The sequence below is a fragment of the Carcharhinus amblyrhynchos genome, chromosome 9, assembly GCF_965287045.1.
Source record: "Carcharhinus amblyrhynchos chromosome 9, sCarAmb.v2.hapA, whole genome shotgun sequence".
Classification (NCBI taxonomy): domain Eukaryota; kingdom Metazoa; phylum Chordata; class Chondrichthyes; order Carcharhiniformes; family Carcharhinidae; genus Carcharhinus; species Carcharhinus amblyrhynchos.
In genome coordinates this window covers 66,766,196-66,790,468 of record NC_137332.1, presented here as the reverse complement: position 1 = coordinate 66,790,468, position 24,273 = coordinate 66,766,196, and the positions used below count along the sequence as shown (strand labels likewise).

The following is a 24,273-nucleotide window of genomic DNA, read 5'->3' as shown; positions in this document are numbered from 1 at the left end:
GAGAGGAGAGCGAAGGGAGGGGAGAGGACAGGGGCTGAGGGGTTTGGAGACAGGGAGAGAGAGAGAGAGAGAGGGAGGGGGCTCACCGGGGACCGTTACCCGAGACACACCCAACGACAGGGGATCGCAGCATGGAGGTAATCCGTATATCTTTCTTTTTGGTGTCACTGGGAATATTGGGTTTGTTTAACTGGGATTTAAACTGCCCCCGCCCAGGCAGCCCAAAGCGGTTGTCGTGATCCATTCGCTGCTGACTGGGAAAGCAGGCAGGCCTCTTCTCATGGTCCAAGAGGGACGGGGCTGAAAGATGTTCACGTTTCTCATCAACCTTTATACAGGCGTTGTATAATAATCATCTATTCACCATAAACGGCAATGATGAGACTTGATGCTTGAAACTTTTGTTATTGGGAAGGAACCCAACAACCGCTCCCTGCCTTTCAGTGAGAGAAATCTGATTTTTTTTTTCTTTCCTTCCTTCCCCCCCCCCCCCCCCCCCCCGCCTCTCTCTCCTGGCAATAGCGATCAAAAGACCGGACCATTTACCCTCTGATTTCCACAACCCGCTGCCGGCTTCGTATATCCACTAAACAGGTCATCAAGCTGGATCTTTACATTTTCATTCATAGCCATGCCTTTGAAATTCAAACCCAAGGGTGCTGAAAAGTTCCACACATCTTCACTGTCGGCACTATTCACTGGGTCACAATCTTGAACCGTTGACTGGGTGATGTAAAATAATGTAAAAGCGACCGAAAGAAATAATGTTTGAAGCCCCAATAATTTTAAATGAGAGTAGTTATTTATTTTGCAAATGGTAGGAGCCTGCCATGTATAGAATCGTTGTGCAGTTCATCTGGTGTCATCCTCTAAATTCTTGCAGCCAGTGCAGAAATATTTTGTACTCGTATGAAATCGTAAAAACACTTAAAATTAACAGGTTCGTTGTCAGACTGGAATTTTTTTAAGCTTTGGAGCTTTGAGTTAAAAAAAACAATTCAGAGGTCCTGCTTGGCGTCCAAGAATATCAGGGTACTTATTTATAGCTATTTTTTAAAAGGTGCTGACAGATTAGTGTGTGTCTTTGTCATACCTAAACTGAAATGTAATGGTAGGAACAATTATTGTTGGTTCAAACATCATGTTGAAAAATAAAATGTTGAAATCAGCATGCAAAGTAGGCCTATTTTGATTTCCCCCTCCTTTTCATGTGTGTGTACACATTTTATAATCTTACAATTATTAATACAGGGCACATTTTTCCAGTTGATTTATCCAAGTAATTTTACAACCAAGTTTCAAGTGTTCTTGGTGTATCATCCTTCAGTTGTTTATGTGTGAAAAGTGTATGCAGATTATTCTGCACATGAAATCATTCATGACGTAAAGAAAATCTTTTTATTGAATATAAATATTTTCATGTGCAAAAAAGGCTTGCAATTATATAGCACCTTTCGTGACTATTGGATGTCCTACAGTCAAAGAAGTGCTTTGAAGTGTAGACACTGGTGTAATGCAAGAAATGTGGCAGCCAATTTGTACACAGCAAGCTCTGACAATCAGCAATGTGATATGACCAGACAATCTGTTTTGTTGGGATGCTGACTGAGGGACAATTATCCAAGGTAGCAGGAATAACCTGCTGTTCTTATTTGAAATGGAGCGACAGGGATCTTTTACATCCATTAGAGGGTGTCTGTTTAACGTAGCTTTGCCTCAGAACTATGTTGGAATGTCAGTCCAGATTTTTGTCTCAGGTTCTAGAGTGGGACTTGAAATCAGAATCTTTGATTCAGAGGTGAGAGTGCTAGCAACTGAATCATGCTGACACACATGCAATAGAAAGAGACCTTTTGGGGATGTAAAAGATCCCTGTGGCTTCATTTCAAAGAAGAACAAAGATTTTCTTTAAGTCATTAATGATTCCATGTGGGGAATAATCTGCATGGACTTTTCATATGTAAACGGCTGAAGGATGATAAAAGATTTACGGTAACATGATAGCAAAAATTGCACACACCAAGACCACTTGGAACTTGGTCCACTTACTTGAGGAAGGATATAAATGTATTAGAGGCAATTCAGAGAGATTCACTTGATTGATTCCAGGGATGAAGGACTTGTCTTATGAAGAGAGATTAAGCAGCTTAGGTCTAAACTTGCTGGAGGAGAGCAGATCTAACTGAGGTATATAAAGTGCTAAAAGTGTTTGACAGGGTAGACATAGTGGATGTTTTCCCTTGTTGGACATTCTAGAATGAGAGCCCATAGTTTTAGGTAGCAGATTTAAAAAGAAATTGGGAGGAATTACTTCACTTAATGGATCATGAAGCTGTGGAATTCTCTACCCTAGAGTGCAGTGGACAACAGAATCCTAAACAAATTTAAGGAGGAGATAGATTTTTAATTAGTAGCAGGATGAAGGGTTATGGGGTATAAACAAGAAGGTGGAGATGAGGCTGAGATGAGATCAGCCGTGATCATATTGAATGGTGGACGGGTTTGAGGGACTGAATTGCCTACCCCTACACCTCCTCCTTATGTTCTCATCTTCTTATGTTCTAGTTATTCTATGAACCTATTGTAAATCCAGTCATTAAAATTGAGTTGGCAAGAAATAAACAGCAGGTAATATTGTCTGAGATGCAGAAACAATGGCTGTGAGCTTGAAAATGTGTTGCCCGATTCTTATTAGTGGGGAATCGTCATAAGTAAAAGTGTTGAACATTTTTTGGTACGCTATGGATCCATGTATATAATTAGTCTTTATTGTTTTTCTTAGAAAGTCACAGAAATATTTTAAATAGTGGCGAAGTGACAACACAAGGCAAACTTGATTGTTCTTGTGCATCTATTTTAGTTCAACTTATTTCAGTTAAACTGATCAAATCGTATACATATAGCCTCAAACTTGAAGTTGTTTTGTAGTGAATTAACAAATGTATCCATTAATCTTTGTGGTGGTGCTTTTTGAGATAGACCTGTTGGCCAGACCTGCCTCTTCTAGTATGCAGCTGAAGCATGAGAAACTGCCAGTGGGGTCAGTTTAACAGCTTTTTTGGAGAATGGAGCATTCATAAACCAGCAATACCTTTGCAATGTACTGTTCATCCAGAATAGAATATGCAGTCAAGTGCTGGGGCTTTTACCCACAGTCTTTGTGGTTCTGATTGTTGCAAACTGTGATTTTGGCATTGTATTTATTGTTAGCAGGGGTGTTGTAATGAAAATTCTTATAAATATTTTTAATTAGTGTATTAACACATGCTTTTCTTGGTTGGAACTCTTGGAAGATAACATAGAAAAGTTAAAGAATTAACAGTTTATATTTGTATATTTCTGAATCTCAGAAGGATAATAAAATGTAGCAGTTATACTGTTTGTTGCCGTTGGGCATCTAACAGCATTACAAGAGTGAACTAACTCAGAACCAGGTCCTGATCTGAACCACCAATGCATCAATTTTGAGCAGTGTGAGACCATGTTCAAAAACCAGTTTTCACGGCCTGAGCTTACACTTGATGCAGCCTGCTCATTAGTAACACCTCCTGGAATGTCGCTCAACTGTGCATGGAACATTCTTTAATATTATGAGAAGGCAGATCTTCCCAGCATTAAAGACAAGCTCTTTTACGCTTGAATGCTGTGTGACATTAGCAAAGTACAGTATGCATTGTAGTTTTGCACTTCTCAGTGTCTTGAGCATTTCATGTGTGATTGAGGCTGGTAATTTCTGTGTAGTTGCAACTTGCTTTCTCCTGGGTTTCTCTATAATTCAGGATTCAACTTTGAATTTTGTGCACATCTCTAATATGCTATTTATTAATTACTGAGTCATTTTGCAATAAGTTAAAGATAGAAATGAAACTGCGTGTTAATCTGTAAATCCTGTAGAAATCCTTGTTTATTTTCTTAGAATCTGTCACAGATTTTCAGGGATAGTTGTGGTTTTTTTTAACAAATGATTTTAGCACCGATTGTTTTGATACATTCTTAAGCACTATATTTTTACTGCTCAAATGCAGATGGTCAGATAACCACATAATGGTTTACATAAAGCTGTGTATGTCGTAATGAAGGCACATAGCATATGATTTGGAAGGGAACTGAGATGGAAACGTGAAGGAGGTAAGGATACACTGATTTGTTTAAATGGTGGTATGGAAGGAGGTATGTGTGGCTCATAAACACTGGCTCAGACCATTAGGGCTAATGCCTGTTTCTGTCCTGCTAATGCTGTGTTATTTGTTATGGTAATAAAAAAATAATGTCTTGGTGTTCATAAAATGTATATTTTTTTCCATTCAACAGTGTATCACAGATGGACTCAAAGCTGTTCGAATGTCATCAGAGTCTGAAGCGCATCAGACAGAGTTATTGAATGACCAGCATGCGCTAAAGCTTGAAGGTGGTTACGTGTGGCAAGTGACTGACATGGTCCGTCTACGCCGGTTTCTCTGTTTTGGTTCTGAAGGTGGGACGTACTACACTAATGAGGAAAAGCTTAAGAAAGAAAATGCTGAGGCCATAATGAGACTGATAGAAGAAGGTAAAGGGGCTGAAGTTGTCCAGGAAATAAAGACATTCGGTATTGAAGGAAGAGCAGCCACACAAGATCCTACTTTGTTCGCTTTGGCTCTTTGCACACAGTGCTCAGACACTTCCACAAAACAAGCTGCGTACAAAGCTCTGGGTGAAATCTGTCGCATACCAACCCATTTATTTACATATATCCAGTTTCGAAAGGATCTCAGTGGAGGGATGAAATGTGGCATATGGGGAAGAGCCCTGAGGAAAGCAGTGGCAAACTGGTACAACAGTAAAGATGGGATGGCTGTTGCTATGGCAGTTACAAAGTACAAGCGGAGAGCAGGATGGTCACACAAAGACTTGCTTCGGTTGTCACATCTGAAGCCAGCTAATGAAGGTGAATAATAATATTGTAGCACTGTTTTTTTTTCCTCCCAACATTTTCATCACCTCTTCTGAAGTTATGGGTTTTCACTGGGATACAATTCCATGGGTATTAGCAAGTTACTGTGTGGTAAACTGGAGGCCAGTCTTCATTTGATTTTTTATTGTCACATGTATTGGTATACAGTGAAAACTATACAGAAAAAGTATATCATACATAGAGAAAGAAAGGAATGATTGCAGAATGTAGTGTTACAGTCATAACTAGAGTGTAGAGAAAGATCAGCTTGATGCGAAGTAGATCCATTCAAAAGTCTGATGGCAGCAGGGAAGCTGTCCTTCCCATCTAATGTTCATATACAAGCATTTTCCAGACAATTGCAATGCTTAGACTGCTGTCCTAGATCAATTATCTTGGTACAAGTTGGGTATTAAATTTGAGATCTTATCAGTGTTACACTTAGCAAAACCATTACCCCCGGGTCCCTCAGAGACTTTGGGTGAATGAGTTTGAACTTTTTTCCAAAATAATTATTTATAGTTAAGATATTGTAGTGTAACCTGATTTGGGAGAAAAAGATATGGCAAAAGCAACATAATAATCTGTTCATAATATCCGTGGTCCTTAATGACCTACTGCATGCCACAATATTTAGATTCAACATATTGCAAGTGCATCTTTGAGAACTGGCCATTTCCTGTAGTCTTAATTGTTCTAACAGTATCAAATATTGTCAAGTTCAGTTTTCCTTCCTCTATGTCTATGGCAGGTACTTTTTAAAATGATTTGCTTTTTGCTTTTTCTGCAATTTTCCAGATTGCAGTTTTTAATTCATTTTAAATTTCTGTAAATATTGTGGACTTCTGTTTACTGTTTCATTTTCTTATGCATGTTCTGATTCGTTTTTTTTGTTAGCGGTAGTTTTCACCCAATTCGTGAATTCAAATTTAATGTTCTCTTTCCCACCATTTCTTTATTTTTTTCAATCTTTCTGTTCCAGTCATTTGCTGGTTGAGGATATCCAACTAGTGTGTCATGAAGTTATTTTATGAATTGTTAACTTTAATATCTCAAATTGGTTAGAGTGACTGACCAAATGATAATTAAAATTTTCTTCATGTTTGCAAACTTGACCTAGGCAAACAAAATCATGAATTTGCGAATTGCAGTGGGTCCTGTCATTCATTGATAGAGAAGTTGAATGATTGTATTCTGACCTTGCAAGTGAGAATTGATATATGGAGGAGGGTGGACACGAACTCTGCCTGCTTGTATCTTGTGTTCATTTGTTAATTGTCTAGTTTACTAATAAACTTGTTCTTGTTATTTGTTATATGCCTTTCTAATGAATTCCTGACTACATAAAGTAGTGTTGCCACTAATAAGTAACCATGCAAGGAATTTTGAAAACTTTAAATGAAACTAAAATAAACATAGGAAGTAGACTAGTTGATCTCTCAACATGCTTTGCCATTCAACAAGATAGATTATGGCTCTTCTGAGTGTGGACTCAACTCTATTTTCCTGCTGCTCCCTATAGCCCTTGGCTTCCTTGTAGGTCAAAAATCTGTCTAAATTTCCTAGCCTCCACTGCTCTCTGGGGAAGGGAATTCCAAAGAGACATTGACCCTCAGAGAAAATAAATTTTTCTCCACATTAATTATTCTGAAACTTTACCCCGTATTCTAAATTCTTTCATGAGAGGAAACATCATCCCAGCATCAATCCCGTCAAGCCCCATCAGAACCTTCTATGTTTTGGCATGGTCACCTCACAATCTTCTAAATATAGCCCAGTCTGCTCAATATTTCATCATAAGACAACTCCTTCATCACAGGAATCAACTATTGACCCTTCTCTGAACTGCCTCCAATAAAAGTATATCTCTCCTTATGAGAGGAGACCAAAACTGCACACAGTGCTCCATGTGCAGTATCACCGAAGCCTCTTACAGTTCTAACAAAACTTCCCTACTTTCATATGCCATCCTTCTTACAATAAAGGCAAACACTTCATTTGCCTTCTTCATTACCTACTGTATCTGCATACTAACTTTAAATGATTCATGTGTGTAGCCACCCAGACCTCTTCACATTGCATCATTCTGTGGTCTCTTTCTATTTAAATTATCTAATTTGCTATCCATCTCACCACGGTGGATCACCTCACATTGTGCTACATCTGCCAAATTTTTGCTCACTCGCTAAACCTATTTATATCCCTTTCCAGAATCTTTGTCTTCCTCACAACTTACTTTCCTAAATATCTTTGTATATGGGTGGCATGGTGGCACAGTGGTTAGCATTGCTGCCTCACAGCGCCAAGGACCCCAGTTCGATTCCTGGCTTGGGTCACTGTCTGTGTGAAGTCTGCACGTTCTCCCCATGCCTATGTGGGTTTCCTCTGGGTGCTCTGATTTCCTCCTACAGTCCAAAAGACGTGCTGATTAGGTGCATTGGTCATGCTAAATTCTTCCTCAGTGTACCCAAATTGGCGCCGGAGTGTGGCGACTAAGGAAATTTCACAGTAACTTCATTGCAGTGTTAATGTAAGCCTACTTGTGACTAATAAATAAATAATATTAGCAAATTTAGCAACCATACCTCGGTCCCTTCATCCAAGTCATTTATATAAATTATAGAAAGTTGAGGCCCCAAGCACTGACCCCTGTGGCACCCCACTAGTTACAGTTTGCCAATCTGAAATTGACCCATTTATCCCAACACTCTATTCCTTAATTAGTCAATCCTTTATATATGCTAATACATTACTCCAACTTCACCTGTTCTTATCTTGTGTAATACCTTTTATGTGACACCTCATGAAAGCCTTTTGCAAATAGGATTTCATAAGGCTACTAGTTCCTCTTTATCCACCCTGCTTGTTACATCATCTTGAATTCCAATTAAATTTATTAAACATAATTTTTCATTCACAAAACAGTTTTGACTCTGCTTGATTATATATTGTTATTTCTCACTTTTAACTCTTGACTAGAAGACTTAAGTTTAAGTTGTATTTGAGTCAGGCATTCACACTGAACTTTCTAGTATAAGGATTATTTGAGCGTGGAGGATGGTTTGGTGCAAACTGAAAGATCCTGGGGAGAAATTCCCTCTACTTGCTTTGGTGACCTTTGTGATCTTGTGCCATTCTGTAAAGGTTCTGGGCTGAATCGCCTCATTGCACTTACTTAAGAAGGACAAGCTGATGTGGTATTTGACAGGGGAAAAAGGGAATGGCACTCTGCATTCAATTTTCATAGAATGGTCACAATTAGTTCAGAGATTGAGAACTCCAGTTCCTGACAAGTCTTGGGCCTCCTGCACATGCACTATCTGGGAAATAGCTGCACATGTGCAGTTGGGTTTTTATTAGGTTTCTTGCCATTGTCGTGTGTGTGTCCTCGGGAGTAGGACATGGGAGGGACACAGGGAGAAGGCCCCAAACCAGGGAGGGGAACAGGAAGAGGTTCCAAAAGGTAGTCCCAGGTAAGGGGATGAAGATAGGGGACAGGAATAAATCCCATTAAGTGACGTTAAAGAAAGGAGCACAGCAATAGGCTCTAATTTCAAGAAAGACCTGTGGAGTGCAGTTTTTGAGCAAATGTGAGCATGAGAGGAGCCCTGAAGATTTGAGAAGGCTGTTGAAAATTGGTGACTTGATACTGATGGCCTTTGGGGCAAAGATACCCCTTTGGAGCTATGATGTTCTGCCTGACAAAATATGAAATTGTGCGTAAAAGTGTACTTGGAAATTCAGGGTGAAAGTATATTGAATAAATCCAAAAACATTTTCTCACATTGGATTTGGAAATTGGTATTTTGAGTCAATTTGTTCTGTCTTTTCTAGATCTCACTTTGGTCACCAAGTATATAATGAAAGGTTGGAAGGAGGTTGAAGAAACCTACAAGGACAGAGACAACTCTGATGGAATCCAGAGGCTATTGAAGTACTTTGAAGCTCTGGAGAAAGTGAAGATCACCCGAGATGAACATGAGGTTGCTCAACTTATTGAGGAGTACAGATTGGTCAAGGAACACCTACTGACTAATCACCTGAAATCACAGGAGGTGAGTGAATAAATAATTTGTAGCTGGTTCACTAGACTGTGAATAAAACTAAATGAAATCTACAACTGATTTATCAACAGTTGCTACTTGAACAGTATCTATTTAAAGCATAATTAGTTCCGAATCCAACAAGGAGGGAAAAAAAATCTTATTTCCGTTCCACCAAATGGCCGTATTCTAATTGACAAAAAGAAATCCACTAAACTGCTGTTGAGTTGTTTACCAATATGTATGATAATATCCCAAGTAAATACTCCTGCCAATTTTTATTTGTCTCAAAACTTCTACTTCACCTATAGGGCGGCTCAGTGGTTAGCACTGCTGCCTCACAATGCCAGGTTCCCAGATTCGATTCCTGGCTTGGATCACTGTGTGTGTGCAGACTGCACGTTCTCCCCTTGTCTGCATGGGTTTCCTCCGTATGTTCCAGTTTCCTCCCACAATCCGAAAGATGTGCTGGTTAGGTGCATTGGCCATGCTAAATTCTCCCTCAGTGTACCCGAACAGGTGCTGGAGTGTGGCAACTGGAAGATTTTCACGGTAACTTCATTGCCGTATTAATGTAAGCCTACATGTGCTCTCATCAATAAACTTAAATAGAATAGACAATGAAATAAAGGCCACTGAACCTTTTTGTAGTAGGCCAAAACCAGGTTCTTCTGATCGTGGTAATGTTTTAATGGCTAAAGTTAAGGATGAACAGAGTTAGACAATTGGCAAGAGTTATGCATTTATTCTGAGATTCCAGAAAAGGGTCAACCAGGCATGCTATCCAGGTGGATTTGTATTCCTTGCAGTTGTGGCTGGATGATACGGAGGTTGGAGTGGGCTCTCCTGCAGTTGGAAAAGTATTCTTTAAATAATTTATTGCTCTTTTGGCTATAAATTCATCAGAGTGCAAGTCAATTGACGTAAAAACCATGTATAGTGGGCAATGCTTTTCAGTGTTTCTGAAAAAGTCCAAAGCGATAACAAATGCAGAAGGAAAACTATGGAAACTAAGCAAATTTTTCAATGGCTAATTGATGCTTCAAGGGCTGGTCGTTTTCGATGAGATCCATTTTGTTTTAAGTAGACGTCTTTCATCTAAAGATAGACTGCAGTGTTTTATTGATGCCATAAAAGAAAACTTCTGCATAGCTTCATGATGCATGTTGGTGATTTAATTTGGGTGGTGCTGAAGAATGAGAAATATGTTCTTAATGAGATTAGAATAAAATTTTAAAATTGTGAGTCAGTTTTCTAGGGTGTTTAAATATATTTGTTTAGATGTCTGGAATAACTTTAAATCAGCAACCCTATTTGGAGCATGTTACTCCCATCCTGTTTAATCATGCTAGGTCATCACTGAAAGGTATATCAAAAGAAAGGAACCAGTTATGAACTCAGTTTAGGTCTAATGCTAAATTTGATATGTTGGATTTAAGAACAATGATGAAATGTCCTAAGTTAGAGAATGCTTTAAAAGCAACTAGAACAATAAGAAAGTTAGATATACTTGTTCCTATCCTTCAGTGATCCAAAGATGATGAACATAGAACATGGAACATTACAGCACAGTACAGGCCCTTCGGCCCTCAATGTTGTGCCGAGCTATGTTCAAACCCAAGATCAAGCTATCCCATTCCCTATCATTCTGGTGTGCTCCATGTGCCCATCCAATAACCGCTTGAAAGTTCCTAAAGTGTCCGACTCCACTATCACAGCAGGCAGTGCATTCCACACCCCAACAACACTCTGAGTGAAGAATCTACCTCGGACATCCCTCCTATATCTCCCACCATGAACCTTATAGTTATGCCCCCTAGCAACATAACTATAAGGTTCATGGTGAGGCTAGTTGTTTCTGGAGATACTTCAGATGCTAATCTTGCTGATGGCTATGCTAGTGCAACTGCTTTCATAACATTTCTGAGGGGCAAGAATGGGAAATGTTGTGCTTTAACTTGGGAAGTGAAGAAAATAGAAAGGATTGTTAAGTACTTTGGTTTCCAGGATTCTATTTGTCAAATATTTAAGTAAGTATCAGCACAATGGGCAGACAGAAGATCTAAACTCAATGAATGTCGTATAGATGACCCATCCTTGTGAGACCCTAAGACAGGAGTAGAATTAGACCACTCAGCCCATCGAGCCTGCTCCACCATTCAGTCATCTCTGATTTTTTTTTTCTCATCCCCATTCTTCTGTCTTTTCCCCATAACCCCTGATTCCCTTATTAATCAAGAACCTATCTATCTCTGTCTTAAAGATTCTCAAAGACCTGGCCTCCCCAGCTTTCTGCGGCAGAGTTCCACAGATTCACCACTCTGGCTGAAGAAATTTCTCCTCATCTCTGTTTTAAAGGATCATCCTTTTAGCCTGAGGTTGTGCGCTCTGGTTCTAGTTTTTCCTACTATTGGAAACATCCTCTCACATCCACTTTATCCAGGCCTCAGAGTATCCTGTAAGTTTCAAGAAGATCCCCCCCCTCGTCCTTCTGAACTCTAACGGGTACAGACCCAGAGTCCTCAACCATTCCTCATAAAACAAGCTCTTCATTCCAGGGATCATTCTTGTGAACCTCCTGTGGACCCTTTCCAAGGCCAGCGCATCTTTCCTTAGATTTGGGGCCCAAAACTGTTCAGAATCTTCCAATTGAGGTCTGACCAGAGCCTTATACAGCCTCAGAAGTACATCCCTGCTATTGTATACTAGCCCTCTCGACATGAATGCTAACATTGCATTTGCCTTCCTAACTGCCGACTGAACCTGCACAATAACCTTAAGAGAATCTTGAATAATGACTCCCAAGTCCCTTTGTGTTTCTGAGATAATGTACACTCTGCAAACAGTCTGAGTCAGAAAAGGTTACCTTGAAATAAACACTTGAAAGAAAGTAAATCTCTAAAATTAAATAGGTGGATATAAGCAATATTCAATCAATTCTTGCACAAATTAATTGTTATTTAGGGGGTTCTGGAGCAACTGTCTCTCCACTTTGTAAAAAATGTGGAGACCTTAGATTTAATTTGTTTTGAAATTTTGGTTGTAAGTATAACCTCTAATTTTTATTTAAACAGACGTGAATCTGTTAATTTACATTAATTGCATTTAATTGTATGCAGGTTGTAGGCGTTAATTGGAAGACTGTAGTCCAAAACTGTAGTTGCTAGGTTAGGACCCCCTACGTAAATAAATGTACCCCCTCTAAGTAAATGCTCATAAATGTGTGAAAGAGTTGGCTCCCAGAATAAAACATCTTTTGCCTCCCTCATAACTCACTCACCTTTTTGCCAGCCCCACTGACAGTATCCTGACTGTATATTGTATTTGATGTTAAATCCATGCATACAGTGTGTTATATCTCATAGGCCAATTGTACAATGATGCAATGGATATGTGTATCCCTTTACTGACCTGAAACATTAACTCTGTTTATCTCTACACAGATGCTGCAAGACTTGCTGAGTATTTCAGCATTTTTTGTCATTGTAACACATTTTTTTTTATTAGGTGTGGAAGGCATTACTGAAGGATATGCCTGTTATTACAATGCTTAGAAATTTGGGGAAAATGACTGCAGATTCCATTCTTAAACCAGGAAGTGAAGAAGTTACCATGGTGTGTGAAAGATTGAATAACGAGACTGTCTTAAAAAAGGTACAGTTTTATCTACATATTTATATTCTTTCAAATGCAGTTGGTAAAGGTTGCACACCTGTTAATGACTGTCTATTGAAAAACAAATTGGAGCAAAGTTAGCTTTCTCTTGAGCAACATACATATGAGCCTTTTCCTTGTATGGAAATGTGTGTATTTATAATATTTTACCATTTGTGCTGATTTGCATTTTAATCTATTACAGTGAATTTCACCACTTTTGCAGATGTATAATTAAATGTTTCAAACAAGCAGTTTTATAATTATGAAAATTAGCAGCATTCAGATGTGTAGGTTAGGGGATTAGAGAGTAAATACATGGGTAGGGGGTTATGTTTTGAGGGGAAGGCAGTGGGCTTGGTTAAGATGCTGTCTCGGAGAGTTGGTGCAGACAGGACAGGCCAAATGGCTTCCTTCTGCACTGTAGGGATTCTATGATTCAGACAACAAGTTGGCATGTTAAGGCTCTGTCTGGTCTGTCAGGTGGGCATGAAAGATTCTGTAGCTTTGTTCAAAGTTCTGTCAATCCTCCAACCAATGGAATTAAGATAGATTACCTAGTTAATGCCCTGGACAAAGCATTGAGAATAAAGGTGAGGCAAATGGATTGCAACTCCTGGAATCTAAATATGCGATTAAATGCAGAATACAGAAGTTTCTGTCCAGTTTTCTATTCTGCTCCACAAGCTGCCTCCATCAACATCTTTCTGATGGATGTGGCATTCAAACCCATGCAAGCTGCAGTGTTTGCCTGCCAAACATGGAAGAAAATGTTAGGGCTGGTGCATTTGAATGTAAGTGAAATTTTAATGGTGTGATAAGACTTAATTTCTGCCATCCTCTGGTATTCCTTTAGAATATGTTTACTGTTGGAGAATTTTTCTTCAAAATTGAAATTTGTTCCAATTTTTTTCTTTGTCTCTTACCTATTGCTTCTAATTCCTTATACACAATTTGAATAGATTAAAGTAGTTTGCAAAACTTGTCTCAGTGGAGTAGTTATGTATCTTTTTTGATATAATTAAATAGTATTTGGTTGGTAGCATAATTGCTAGAATGAAAATGTGTATGTGATGTAGAACAAGCCATATAGTTGATGATTCTGAGTCTGATGCTTGGGTGTATTCAGCCAACCTCAGTCAATCTCAGAACAATAGTGAAGCTTTGCTGTTGTTCTCGATGTTTCTTTGGTAGACAAGGAGAAGTTGACTAGTATTCCAGCTTTCGGCTGATAGCCACCATTCCTGTTCATCACCAACAAAGACCACTTGCTGATTAGTTACTGATCTATTACAGCCCCATCAGTCTACTGTCAATCATCACTAAAGTGATGGAAGGAGTCATCAACAGTACTATAAAGCCTCACCTGCTCAGTGATGACCTCGTAAGAAGTCTGACAACACTAGGTTTAAGTCCAACCGATTTATTTGATAGTAAACTCACAAGCTTTTGAGGTTCCCCTCTTCGTCAGGTGAATGGAGAGTTCTGGCCTCAGACGGTACATACAACAGCACAGACAGTTTACAGATTACTGATTAGAATACAAATCTTTACACCTAACCTGCTATTCAAGTCTTAAAGTGGCTAACAATGTGAGTGGAAGGAGCACTGAGCACAGGTTAAAGAGATGTGTATTGTCTCCAGACAGTACAGTGTCACACTATCTGTAACCCCCCCTGACTTGCCTGGGTTTGCAAAACCTCACTTACTGTACTGTCTGGAGACAACACACATCTCTTTAACCTGTGCTCAGTGCTCCTTCCACTCACATTGTCAGCCACTTTAAGACTTGAATAGCAGGTTAGGTGTAAAGATTTGTATTCTAATCAGTAATCTGTAAACTGTCTGTGCTATTATATGTACTGTCTAAGGCCAGAACTCTCCATTCACCTGACGAAGAGGGGAACCTCGAAAGCTTGTGAGTTTACTATCAAATAAATCGGTTAGACTTAAACCTGGTGTTGTCAGACTTTATACTGTGTTTACCCCAGTCCAACGCCGGCATCTCCACATCATGATGACCTGCTCAGTGGTGCCCAGTTTGGCTATCGCAGAGTCACTCAGCTCCTGACCTCATTGTTGCCTTGGTTCAAACATGGACAAAAGAGCTGAATTCCAGAAGTGAGGTGAGAGTGACCACCCTTGAGATCAATGTCGCATTCAACTGAGTGTGACATCAAGGACCCCTAGTAAAACTGGATCAGTGGGTATTGGGGCAAACTCCCCATTGGTTGGAGGCACACATGGCACGTAGGAAGATGGTTGTGGTTGTGGAGGGTCAGTCATCTCAGCTCCAGGAATTTCTGCAGGAGCCCCTCAGTGTAGTGTCCTATGCCCCCCTATCTTCAGCTGCGTCATCGTGAACTTCCTTCCATCATAAGGTCAGAAGTGGGGATGTTTGCCAATGATTGCACGATGTTCAACACTATTTGTGACACCTCAGATACTGAAACAATCCTTTTTCAAATGCAACAAGATCAGAACAATATCTAGGCTCGGACTGACAAGTGGCAAGTAACATTGGCGTCATACAAATGCCAGGCAATGACCACCACCAATAAGAGACACTCTAACCACCTCTTGATATTCAATGGTGTGACCATCACTGAATCCTCCACTGTCGACGTCCTTGGGGTTACAATTGACCAGAAACTCAACTCGACTTGCCACGTAATCACTGTGGTTACAAGTGCAGGTCGGAGACTAGGAATATTGTGGCGAGTAACTCGCCTCCTGACTTCCCCAAAGACTATCCACCATTTACAAGGCATAAGTCAGAAGTATGTGGCACAGTGGTTAGCATTGCTGTCTCACAGCACCAGGGACCTAGGTTCAATTCCTAGCTTGGGTTACTCCAGTTTCCTCCCACACTCCAAAGATGTGCAGGTTAGGTGCATTAGTCATGTTAAATTCTCCCTCAATTTACTTGAACAGGTGCCAGAGTGTGGCGACTAGAGGATTTTCATTGTAACATAATTATAGTATGAATGTAAGCCTACTTGTGACTAATAAATAAACTTTTTTTAAGAAGAAGTTTATTTATTAGAATACTTCGCACTTGCCTGGATGGGTGCAGCTCAAGAAGCTTGACACCATCCAAAGCAGCCAGCTTGATTGGCGCCACATCCACAAATGTCCACTCTCTCCACCATCAACACTCAATAGCAGTTCTGCATACTATCCACAAGATGCACTTCAGCAATTCACCAAAGATCCTTCAACAGCACCTTCCATCAGCGAATACTGATAAATAAACCTGGTGTTGTGAGACTTCTTACTGTGTTTTAAGAAGGCAGCAGGGCACATAGAAACAGTGGTCCTTTGGATGAAATATTGGGGGCCATTAGCTACTCTAAAACCTCACTTAAATATGACAATCTTTTGGAGAAGAATGACGAGGAATAATATTGGGCAAGGGGAAATGCACTGACTGTTTTGTACTATGAATATATCGTATCACGCTGTCGGTAATGCATTTCTGTTTGACCTCTAGGCTCTAATCCATCCGTTCCACATTTTGGTAGCACTAGAAACTTACAAAGGAGGAAAAGGAAACCGAGGAAAGCTAAAGTGGATTCCTGATCCAGAAATTTTAGCAGCACTTGATCGGGCATTTTATAAAGCTTTCAAGGTAATAAATATATTGTTATTTTACAATCTTGTAACGTCTATATTTTATTCAAAATAAATTAATTGAATTAGCTTGGTTTATTCTTTTGCAGAATGTGGAACCAACTGGGAAGCGCCTTGTACTGGCTTTGGATGTCAGCTCTTCCATGTGCAGTCAGGTTCTGGGATGCAGAGCACTTTATGCTTATAGTGTTGCTGCAGCTATGGCAATGGTAAGATACTTTCACAATCCACTTTTTGCTTTAGACTTCTTTTAATATCTTGTGTTGTTACATATATTGATATTGTTTTTGCATGAAGACCAACAGTTTTGTGGTGTATCATTTTAAAAATTACAACTGGTAAAGCAGATAACGGTGCCTGCAAGATTTCCAAATTAATCTTTGTTTAGTATTTACCTTTTGAACAGAGAATATCTTTCCATTTTTCCTTTGTTTTAACACATTTTTTATTTTCCTCTGGGTTTTTCACGGTAGTTCACTACAATGTTAATATAAGCCGACTTGTGACGCTCATAAGTAAACTTAAACAAGTAATTGGTGGATTTAGCAAGGAATGGTCAGTTATCTTTCTCAGGCTTCTGCCGTTATATATTCAGCCACTAGATGGCACTTGAAAGTTTGCCTTGTTGAATCATTGCTTTCTCTTTCCGACTCTCCTATTTGTACTCTCCGTCCCTCCCTGTTCCATTTTCTAAGTCTTTTGTTAGGCAACCCAGTGGTTCATCCTGTAAGTCTGAAGAATTGAATTGATTAACTGGAACCGTGTATTGATAACTACCAGTTCTCAGGAAGCTTGCAGTAATGGGTAGCTGAAGTTGAGTTTTACTCATTTCCTCACTATTATACATCAGGCTGGTTTGAAATGTTGGATTCTATTGAAAGTACAAAAGTAGCTTGAATCTATGTAGCATCTTTAGTGCCCAAGGTACATCACAGAAGCATTATCAAACGTGTGTTAACATCATGTCACAAGAAGGGTATTAGGGCACCACTTAAATTCTGGCTAAATTGATGTTGTTATGGACAAAATGCTGTCCTTGGCTCTTTTTACAAGGTTGTAATATTTACTGATGAGATAGATTATTCTGCCCACCTCAATTCAACTAAGTGAAACAAAAACAATAAATGTGCATGTTTAATTTTATGAATAATTCTTATGTAGAGGAAAAAAAATTGCAGTAGAGGGGACCCATGAAAATTTCATAGATTGGAAGGAGGCATCATGCACAAAAAGGTTGAGAATCCCTCACACTGGGAAAGGGAGAGAAGCAGCAGAATAAGGGTGGCATCAACCTTGATGACAAAAGGCCCATGAGTTCCTCGCGTTTGTTGAAAGTGAAGAGTTAGGAAGAAAGAAAAGTTCGGAGTGGAGAACAAAAGAAGAGAAGAAAGGTTGTGAGTTATGATAAACAGCATTGAGCTGTTTTGGCAGAGGAGAACAAAGCCAGATATTATTCATTGTAGTTCAGTCAGATATGGCGATGATTGGCTGAACATATTGTTCACCATAAACATTGAAGTCCATGCTTTGGATGGAAGCAACCAGAATAAATGAGGACAATGATTTTCATAAGAATCGGGGCATCAGAGGTGAAGGCAAAGGTGTCGTTAAGCAGATTGGGAGCTACAGATATGTTGTGGTGAATGGAGACCCAAGATTGAGATGGTTGGCAATGTGTAAGTACTCCCATTATTAACTTGGGGAAAATGCTTTCCAGGCTGAATGCAGAAAGAAGTGGAGCTGGGAGGCGGAATGGTGAGAAATACAAGGAAGTGATTGGGGATGTCCTTATCTTGACTAACATAATTGGAGTAGTGATACTATGTCAGGTATCAAGGTTGAATGGGTAGCCATTCACATGAGTTGGCAAGTTTACAGAATTCAAGCTATCTCCTTGGTATGTCCAAGAAGCAGCTAAGGCTAGTGTTGAATTTATAGCAATTGGGATGAGTTATTTGAGTTTAGTGTTACAGCTTGTCATGTACAGTGTATTTTTTATGGAAAACAATTGCTATGAACTCCAAATACTTGTGGTATCTTCCCATTGCATTAGGCCTTCAAAGATATAAAGTGAGTGGAATCGGCTGCCGTTGGTGGTGGTAGAGGCAAACTCGCTGGGGTCTTTTAAGAGACTTCTGGATGAGTACATGGGATTTAATGGGATTGGGAGTTACAGATAGCACTATGGCCTGGTAGGTATGGATATGACCGGCGCAACTTGTGGGCCGAAGAGCCAGTTTGTGCTGTAGTGTTCTATGTTCTATACTGCCTCCACACTCTACCTTGTCAGTGTTTACTGACACAATGTAACAGCATAAATAAATCACATAATTAATCATCCCATGCCTATGCTTTCTGAACTTAAAGTAAAAAGTACTTTAAAAAAAGTTTGTTTATTGATCACAATTAAGGCTTACATTAACACTGCAATGAAGTTACTGTGAAATCCTCCTCATCGCCATATTCTGATGCCTGTTTCAGTCAATACACCTAACTAGCATGTCTTTAGAATGTGGGAGGAAACCCATGCAGACACAGGGAGCACATGCGGATTCCACACAGACAGTGATCCAAGCTGGAAATCAAACCCGGGTCCCCAGTGCTGTGAAGCAGCAGTGCTAACCATTGTGCTACCATGCTGCCTCTTTTACAAGAACTATTGTTGTAAAAAACCAATTCAGTAACACCAATTCCAGAGCAACTCTGTTCTTCAAAAAAAGTGTAAAGAGAAGGATCTTGTGCAGTCTGATTAATGCAGATAATCACCTTTGCACCAGCCAATAAAGTGATTAGTTTGTGTGGCAGGGAGTTTTGTGGGGTTCCACAACCCATCAACCTCATCATTCAAAATGAGGCCTTGTACATCCAGCACTTAGAATACGGATGGCATCAGCCTTGGTGACAAAAACACCCATGAGCTCCTTGCATATGTTGAAGGTGAAGGGTTAGGAAGCAGGAAAAGATTGCAGTGGAGAAGAAAGGAAGAAAGGTTGACAGATTTGAACTGTGCACCTTCTAATTCAAAGACAGGAATGCTATCACAAAGCGCAAGTCTTTCTCTTTCATGGAGGGCTTTCTTCATTTGTTCAAGGGATGTGAGCAAGCATTTGTTGCCCATCTCTAACTGCTGTTAAGTGCTCGTGAACAGTCCATCTGGTGTAGGTACATCCTGAATTCTTTTAGAAGGGAGTTTCAGATTTTTGATGTAGCAATAGTGAAGGAACAGCAATTTGGTTCCAAGTAAGATGGTGTGTGGCTTGTAGGGGAACTTGCAGGTGGCGATGTATTGTCCTTGTCCTTCTAGGTGATGGAGGTCATGTTTTTGGAAGGTGCTATTGGCAAGTTGCTGCAGCATATCTTATAGATTGTACATTCTGCTGCTGCTGTGCATTGGTGGTGGAGGGGGTGAATGTTTAAGGTAGTACGTGATGTGCCAATCCAACAGGCTGCTTTATCCTGGATGGTGCCGAGTTTCTTGTGTTGTTGGAGGCACACCATTCAGGAGGTGGAGAGTATTCCACCATATTCTTGACTTGTGCCATGTAGCTGGTGGACTTGATTTGGAGAGTTAGTGAGTGAGTTACTCACCACAGAACTTCTAGCCTTTGACCTGTTCTTAAAGCCATGCATTTATAAACCTAGTCCGGTTATATTTCTAGTCAATGGTCACCCTCAGAAAGTTGATGCTACATAAATATTTGAGTCCTATCCAAGAGAAGTGACCATCATGAGTTCTGTCTTTTTTTCAGGTAGTTGCACGCACAGAAACCAATTTTACAATAGTGGCTTTTTCGGATGAAATGGTTCCATTGTGCATCACTTCAGAAATGGCATTGGATGAAGTATTTGCTGCCATGCATGCGGTAATGTAAAATTTTCAATTTTCTTAGTGCCTGCTAGCTTTCTCATTCTCATTAGCAGTAATGCGTGGATCATGAGCGTGTATACAAAAACCTGTATCTTTCCTAAATTTATTCCTGAAGTTCTATAAATTAATAGTAACTCCAGTGCTGAAAGATTATTTCAGAATTCATTTAAGGAGAGTGCATCATCAACTTAAAACTATTTAGTACTAATTTGTTACAAATTTCCACTGTATATTGCATTAATTTCCAAGCAAGTTAATTTAATTAGTGTTGTAGCCTTTTTCCCTTTCCACTTAGCTCAGTCATAAGAACATAAGAAATAGGAGTAGGAGTAGGCTATCTAGCCCTCAAGCCTGCCCCGCCATTCAATAAGATCATGGCTGATCTGTCGTGTCTCAGTTCCACCTTCCCGCCCTCTCCCCATAACCCTTAATCCCCTTGCCTATCAACCCGCGTCTTAAATATATTTAGCGAGGCAGCCGCCACCACTTCAACGGGCAGAGATTCACCACCCTTTGAGTGAAGAAGTTCCTCCTCAACTCTGTTCTAAACCACCCCCCCTTTATCTTGAGGCTGTGCCCTCTAGTCCTACTGTCCTTTCTGAGCAGGAAGAGCCTCCTCTCCACCTCTATCCTATCCATCCCATTCATCATCTTATATGTCTCAATGAGATCTCCCCCCCCATTCTTCTAAACTCTAACGAGTACAAGCCTAGTTTATTCAGCCTCTCCTCATAGTTCAACCCCCTCAACTCCGGTATCAGCCTAGTAAACCTCCTCTGCACTCCCTCCAAGGCCAAAATATCCTTGCGTAAGTGCGGCAACCAAAACTGCACACAGTACTCCAGCTGCAGCCTCACCAGTGCCCTGTACAGTTGCAGCAAGACCTCCCTACTTTTATATTCAATCCCCCTCGCTATGAAGGCCAGCATCCAATTCGCCTTCCTGACCACCTGCTGCACCTGCAGGCTGGGTTTTTGCGACTCATGCACAAGGACCCCGAGGTCCCTCTGCACTGTCGCATGCTGCAGTTTTTCGCCATCGCTGTCCTAAACAGCCTGTGATGTTACTTTTGATGGAGGATTTCCCAAACTAATCCAACCTCTTTGTCCCATCTGGAAAAAAAATGTGATAGCGGTGAATTGAAATGAAATGAATATGCTTTTTTCATTGTAAAGTCAATTTTCAAATTTTTTCAACAGGTCCCATTTGGTGCCACTGACTGTGCTCTCCCCATGTTGTGGGCTATTAAGACAAAAACCGTTGCAGATCTATTCCTTGTCTTCACTGATAATGAGACATATTATGGAAATATTCATCCTTTAGATGCCCTGAGAGAGTACAGAAAGGTGAGAAAACTCAATCCTATAATGTCTTTTAATTATTTTTTGCAGGGCAGGTACACTTGGGTTCAGAAAATGTAAACTCTATAGCCTGAAGGATTATTAGGAATGTACCTCAGCTCCTCTGGAATCAGAAAGGTGCCATTGTCAATCCCCTGCAGGAGCTGAGTTGCTTTGTCTTACAGAACAGGGGTACTGATTGGCAACAGCGCTCCTGGATTCGAGGAGGACCAATGGTCATTGTTCCTGTCTCTCATCGTTAAATAGCAACTGTTACCGAGAGCTCAGTGTCTGTCAAACTGTACTTCTGCACTGGAGGTGATATCTCCAGCAGGGAGGATGGGAAATTGCCCTATAGGGAAATCCTATTATGAATTCCTATTTGTTCAAAAAATATAATTTAACATGCAACCTAATATGTAACAATTTGACACTTCGAAGCTCACTACAGAATAAGCCAGCGTGATAGCTCTGTAGGAAACGTATCCACCAATGTGCTACCGAGCCATCCTGATCAGTAGGATTTCCAGTTTGCTCCTCTGTGCTAAGGTTTTGGCATTGGCAGACATTGGGACAGTACATTTCTCTTTTGCATTCCTGGCTACTTGAATGTATTTAGCATAGTGCTGACAGTATTTGTGATTCTAACAAATCACTTCTTTGAGAAGGTTTAGTTGAGAAGGGAATAAGAGATATCCCTCAGATGTTTGCTGTTCATTGAAAAGAATGTTTTAACTATTCCTCTATCTCTGGATCTTGTAAATGGCATTGATTTTTCAGAGTGCAAATCCCAGGTCCTAATTAAGGCTGCCTGTGAAATGTGATTCTAGTCCATATGATGTAAAACATTGTACTAAGATTACCTCTGACCCAAAGACAATGTATTGAGCTATGAGTAAATGTGGCATTCATTCACCACTTCCATCAGCATCAACCCTGGCTCTAGTGGCATAGCATTATGATCGATGAACCAGAACATTCCAATAACAAACAAAAGGTTTTGTTTTAACTGGTCTCTCCGGGAACATGCCAACAAAAATACAGATGCTGCTTCTGGAGGCACTGGACATCAAGCTTGAGCAAGTTTCTGACAAGTCTGTATGAACCTTCCTCAACCATCCAGAAAGTCTAATCATAGAAAAATTATGACCTAATAAGTGTGTATGCATAATTGCTTGTTGTAGCTATATAGTAATTAAAGAAAAGGCAGTTCCATAGCAGCAGTAGAAGTTTCATGCTGACTTTCCCTAAGAGTCCTATAGTATAAACGCCGTTAAAGGAGTGCAAACGATAACCATGTCTTGGTCCATCCAAATCATATTGATGTCAGTTGATGCAGATGGTGGAAATCTGCAATCAAAACAGAAGATGGTTGGAAAAGCTCAACTTCTGTAGAGAGAGGAACAAAGTTAACCTTCCATCAGAACATCAGTTCAGATCATCTTCAGTTGTCAAGTTCATTAGCTTATTCTTTTATTTTTATTACAGAAAATGGGTCTTCCTGCCAAATTGATTGTCTGTGGATTGGCATCTAACGGTTTCACTATTGCTGACCCGGATGACAAAGGCATGCTGGATATTTGTGGCTTTGACTCTGGGGCTTTGGAAGTCATTCAGAACTTTGCATTAGATTTGATTTAAATATTGGAAGAAACCACTGAATTATTTAGTTAAAGAGTAATTACTCATCAGGTTTCTAGGACTGCATAAATGAAAACTCACATTATGGACTGCTAGTTTCTTGGTAGAGTGCCTGTTTGAATTAACGAGACACTATAAATGGCATGACTGTAAATGGATTTAAGAATGTTCTGTCACAGCAGTTTGTTTTAATTATAGTGTGCTTTTGACTCTCCGTTGTGGAGGCATCTGTAACCTTAACTCAAAACACCTAAGTAGACACAACAAGAGTTGTGCTTTTTTTTTGTTTGGTGAGTTTACCTGTGACCATTTTGACAGTAAATAGGTTAAATGTAATAGTAGAGAACACTAATTGTAATTCTTGCCATGAACAGGCTGACAAGAGTTGAAATGTTTCAATTGTGGAAATGATAATGTTTTTGAGAAGGAAAAGGTCACAAAAATATTCTGAGACAAGGAAGTTTTCTAATACATTGTGCTCTGTAGTTTTTTTAATACCAATGACATCAGAAGAATTGAAAAGGGATGAAGTGTCAATTAAAGCCAGTATGGGGATAGAGTAAACGGGAGCCTATTTATAGGGGGAATGTACTGAATGAAGCAGTCTGTAAAAGGTAAACCGCCATGTTAGTATGCTACTTTTTAAAAATTCTATTATTCAACCATCAGACTTGCAAGAGTAGGTTATAAAAGACAGCTATAGGTATCACATTCACAAAAATAGATTCTACTTAATGTTCACCAGCACTTTCTTTTGTCATAGGTCTTAGATTTTTGTAGCTGCTGTCAGTGAGGCTTTGGAAAAGAGTGAGCTGGAGATATATTGAAGATTAATATAACTTGGAGATTAGGTTAAAAATAAAATTTCATTTTGCAGGTGTTAGTGCAGTATTAGCTTTGCTGATTGACAGGAACAATCAGTCATTCAAGTAAGCTGTCCTGTGTATTGATAGTCATCTAGATAGTTTTAAGTGTGGCATCCATGCCAAACACGTACGCAAGCCTGTGTATAAGGCAAATCATAGGTGACATAACTTTGCTGATTTGATCAGTCCTTTTTGAACCTGAGGGTCCAATGCAACTTGCAACATGTTCCCAAACTTCTCAAAGTTTATGATCCCAACATGATCCTATTTGAAAACAATATATACAAGAGCAGTA

The 24,273-nt window shown here is 39.8% G+C and overlaps 1 protein-coding gene across 1 annotated transcript; it reads left to right on the top strand.

Annotated features, from left to right (window-relative positions):
- Positions 1 to 66: 66 nt before the first annotated feature.
- ro60 (Ro60, Y RNA binding protein) lies at positions 67 to 24,196 on the top strand. Its single transcript, XM_080195858.1, has 9 exons — positions 67 to 137; positions 4,312 to 4,927; positions 8,768 to 8,988; positions 12,484 to 12,630; positions 16,124 to 16,261; positions 16,353 to 16,472; positions 20,013 to 20,126; positions 21,331 to 21,477; positions 22,960 to 24,196. The coding sequence occupies exons 1-9, from the start codon at positions 132 to 134 to the stop codon at positions 23,110 to 23,112; spliced, it is 1,662 nt and encodes a 553-aa protein (XP_080051984.1). The 5' UTR covers positions 67 to 131; the 3' UTR covers positions 23,113 to 24,196.
- The last annotated feature ends 77 nt before the right edge of the window (positions 24,197 to 24,273 follow it).

What these genes read in the sequence shown, in the direction of transcription:
- ro60 (XM_080195858.1), top strand. An exon ending in TTGCTGCAGCTATGGCAATG is followed by an intron (nt 16,473 to 20,012) that starts GTAAGATACTTT and finishes TCTTTTTTTCAG; the next exon opens with GTAGTTGCACGCACAGAAAC. An exon ending in CCCTGAGAGAGTACAGAAAG is followed by an intron (nt 21,478 to 22,959) that starts GTGAGAAAACTC and finishes TTTTTATTACAG; the next exon opens with AAAATGGGTCTTCCTGCCAA.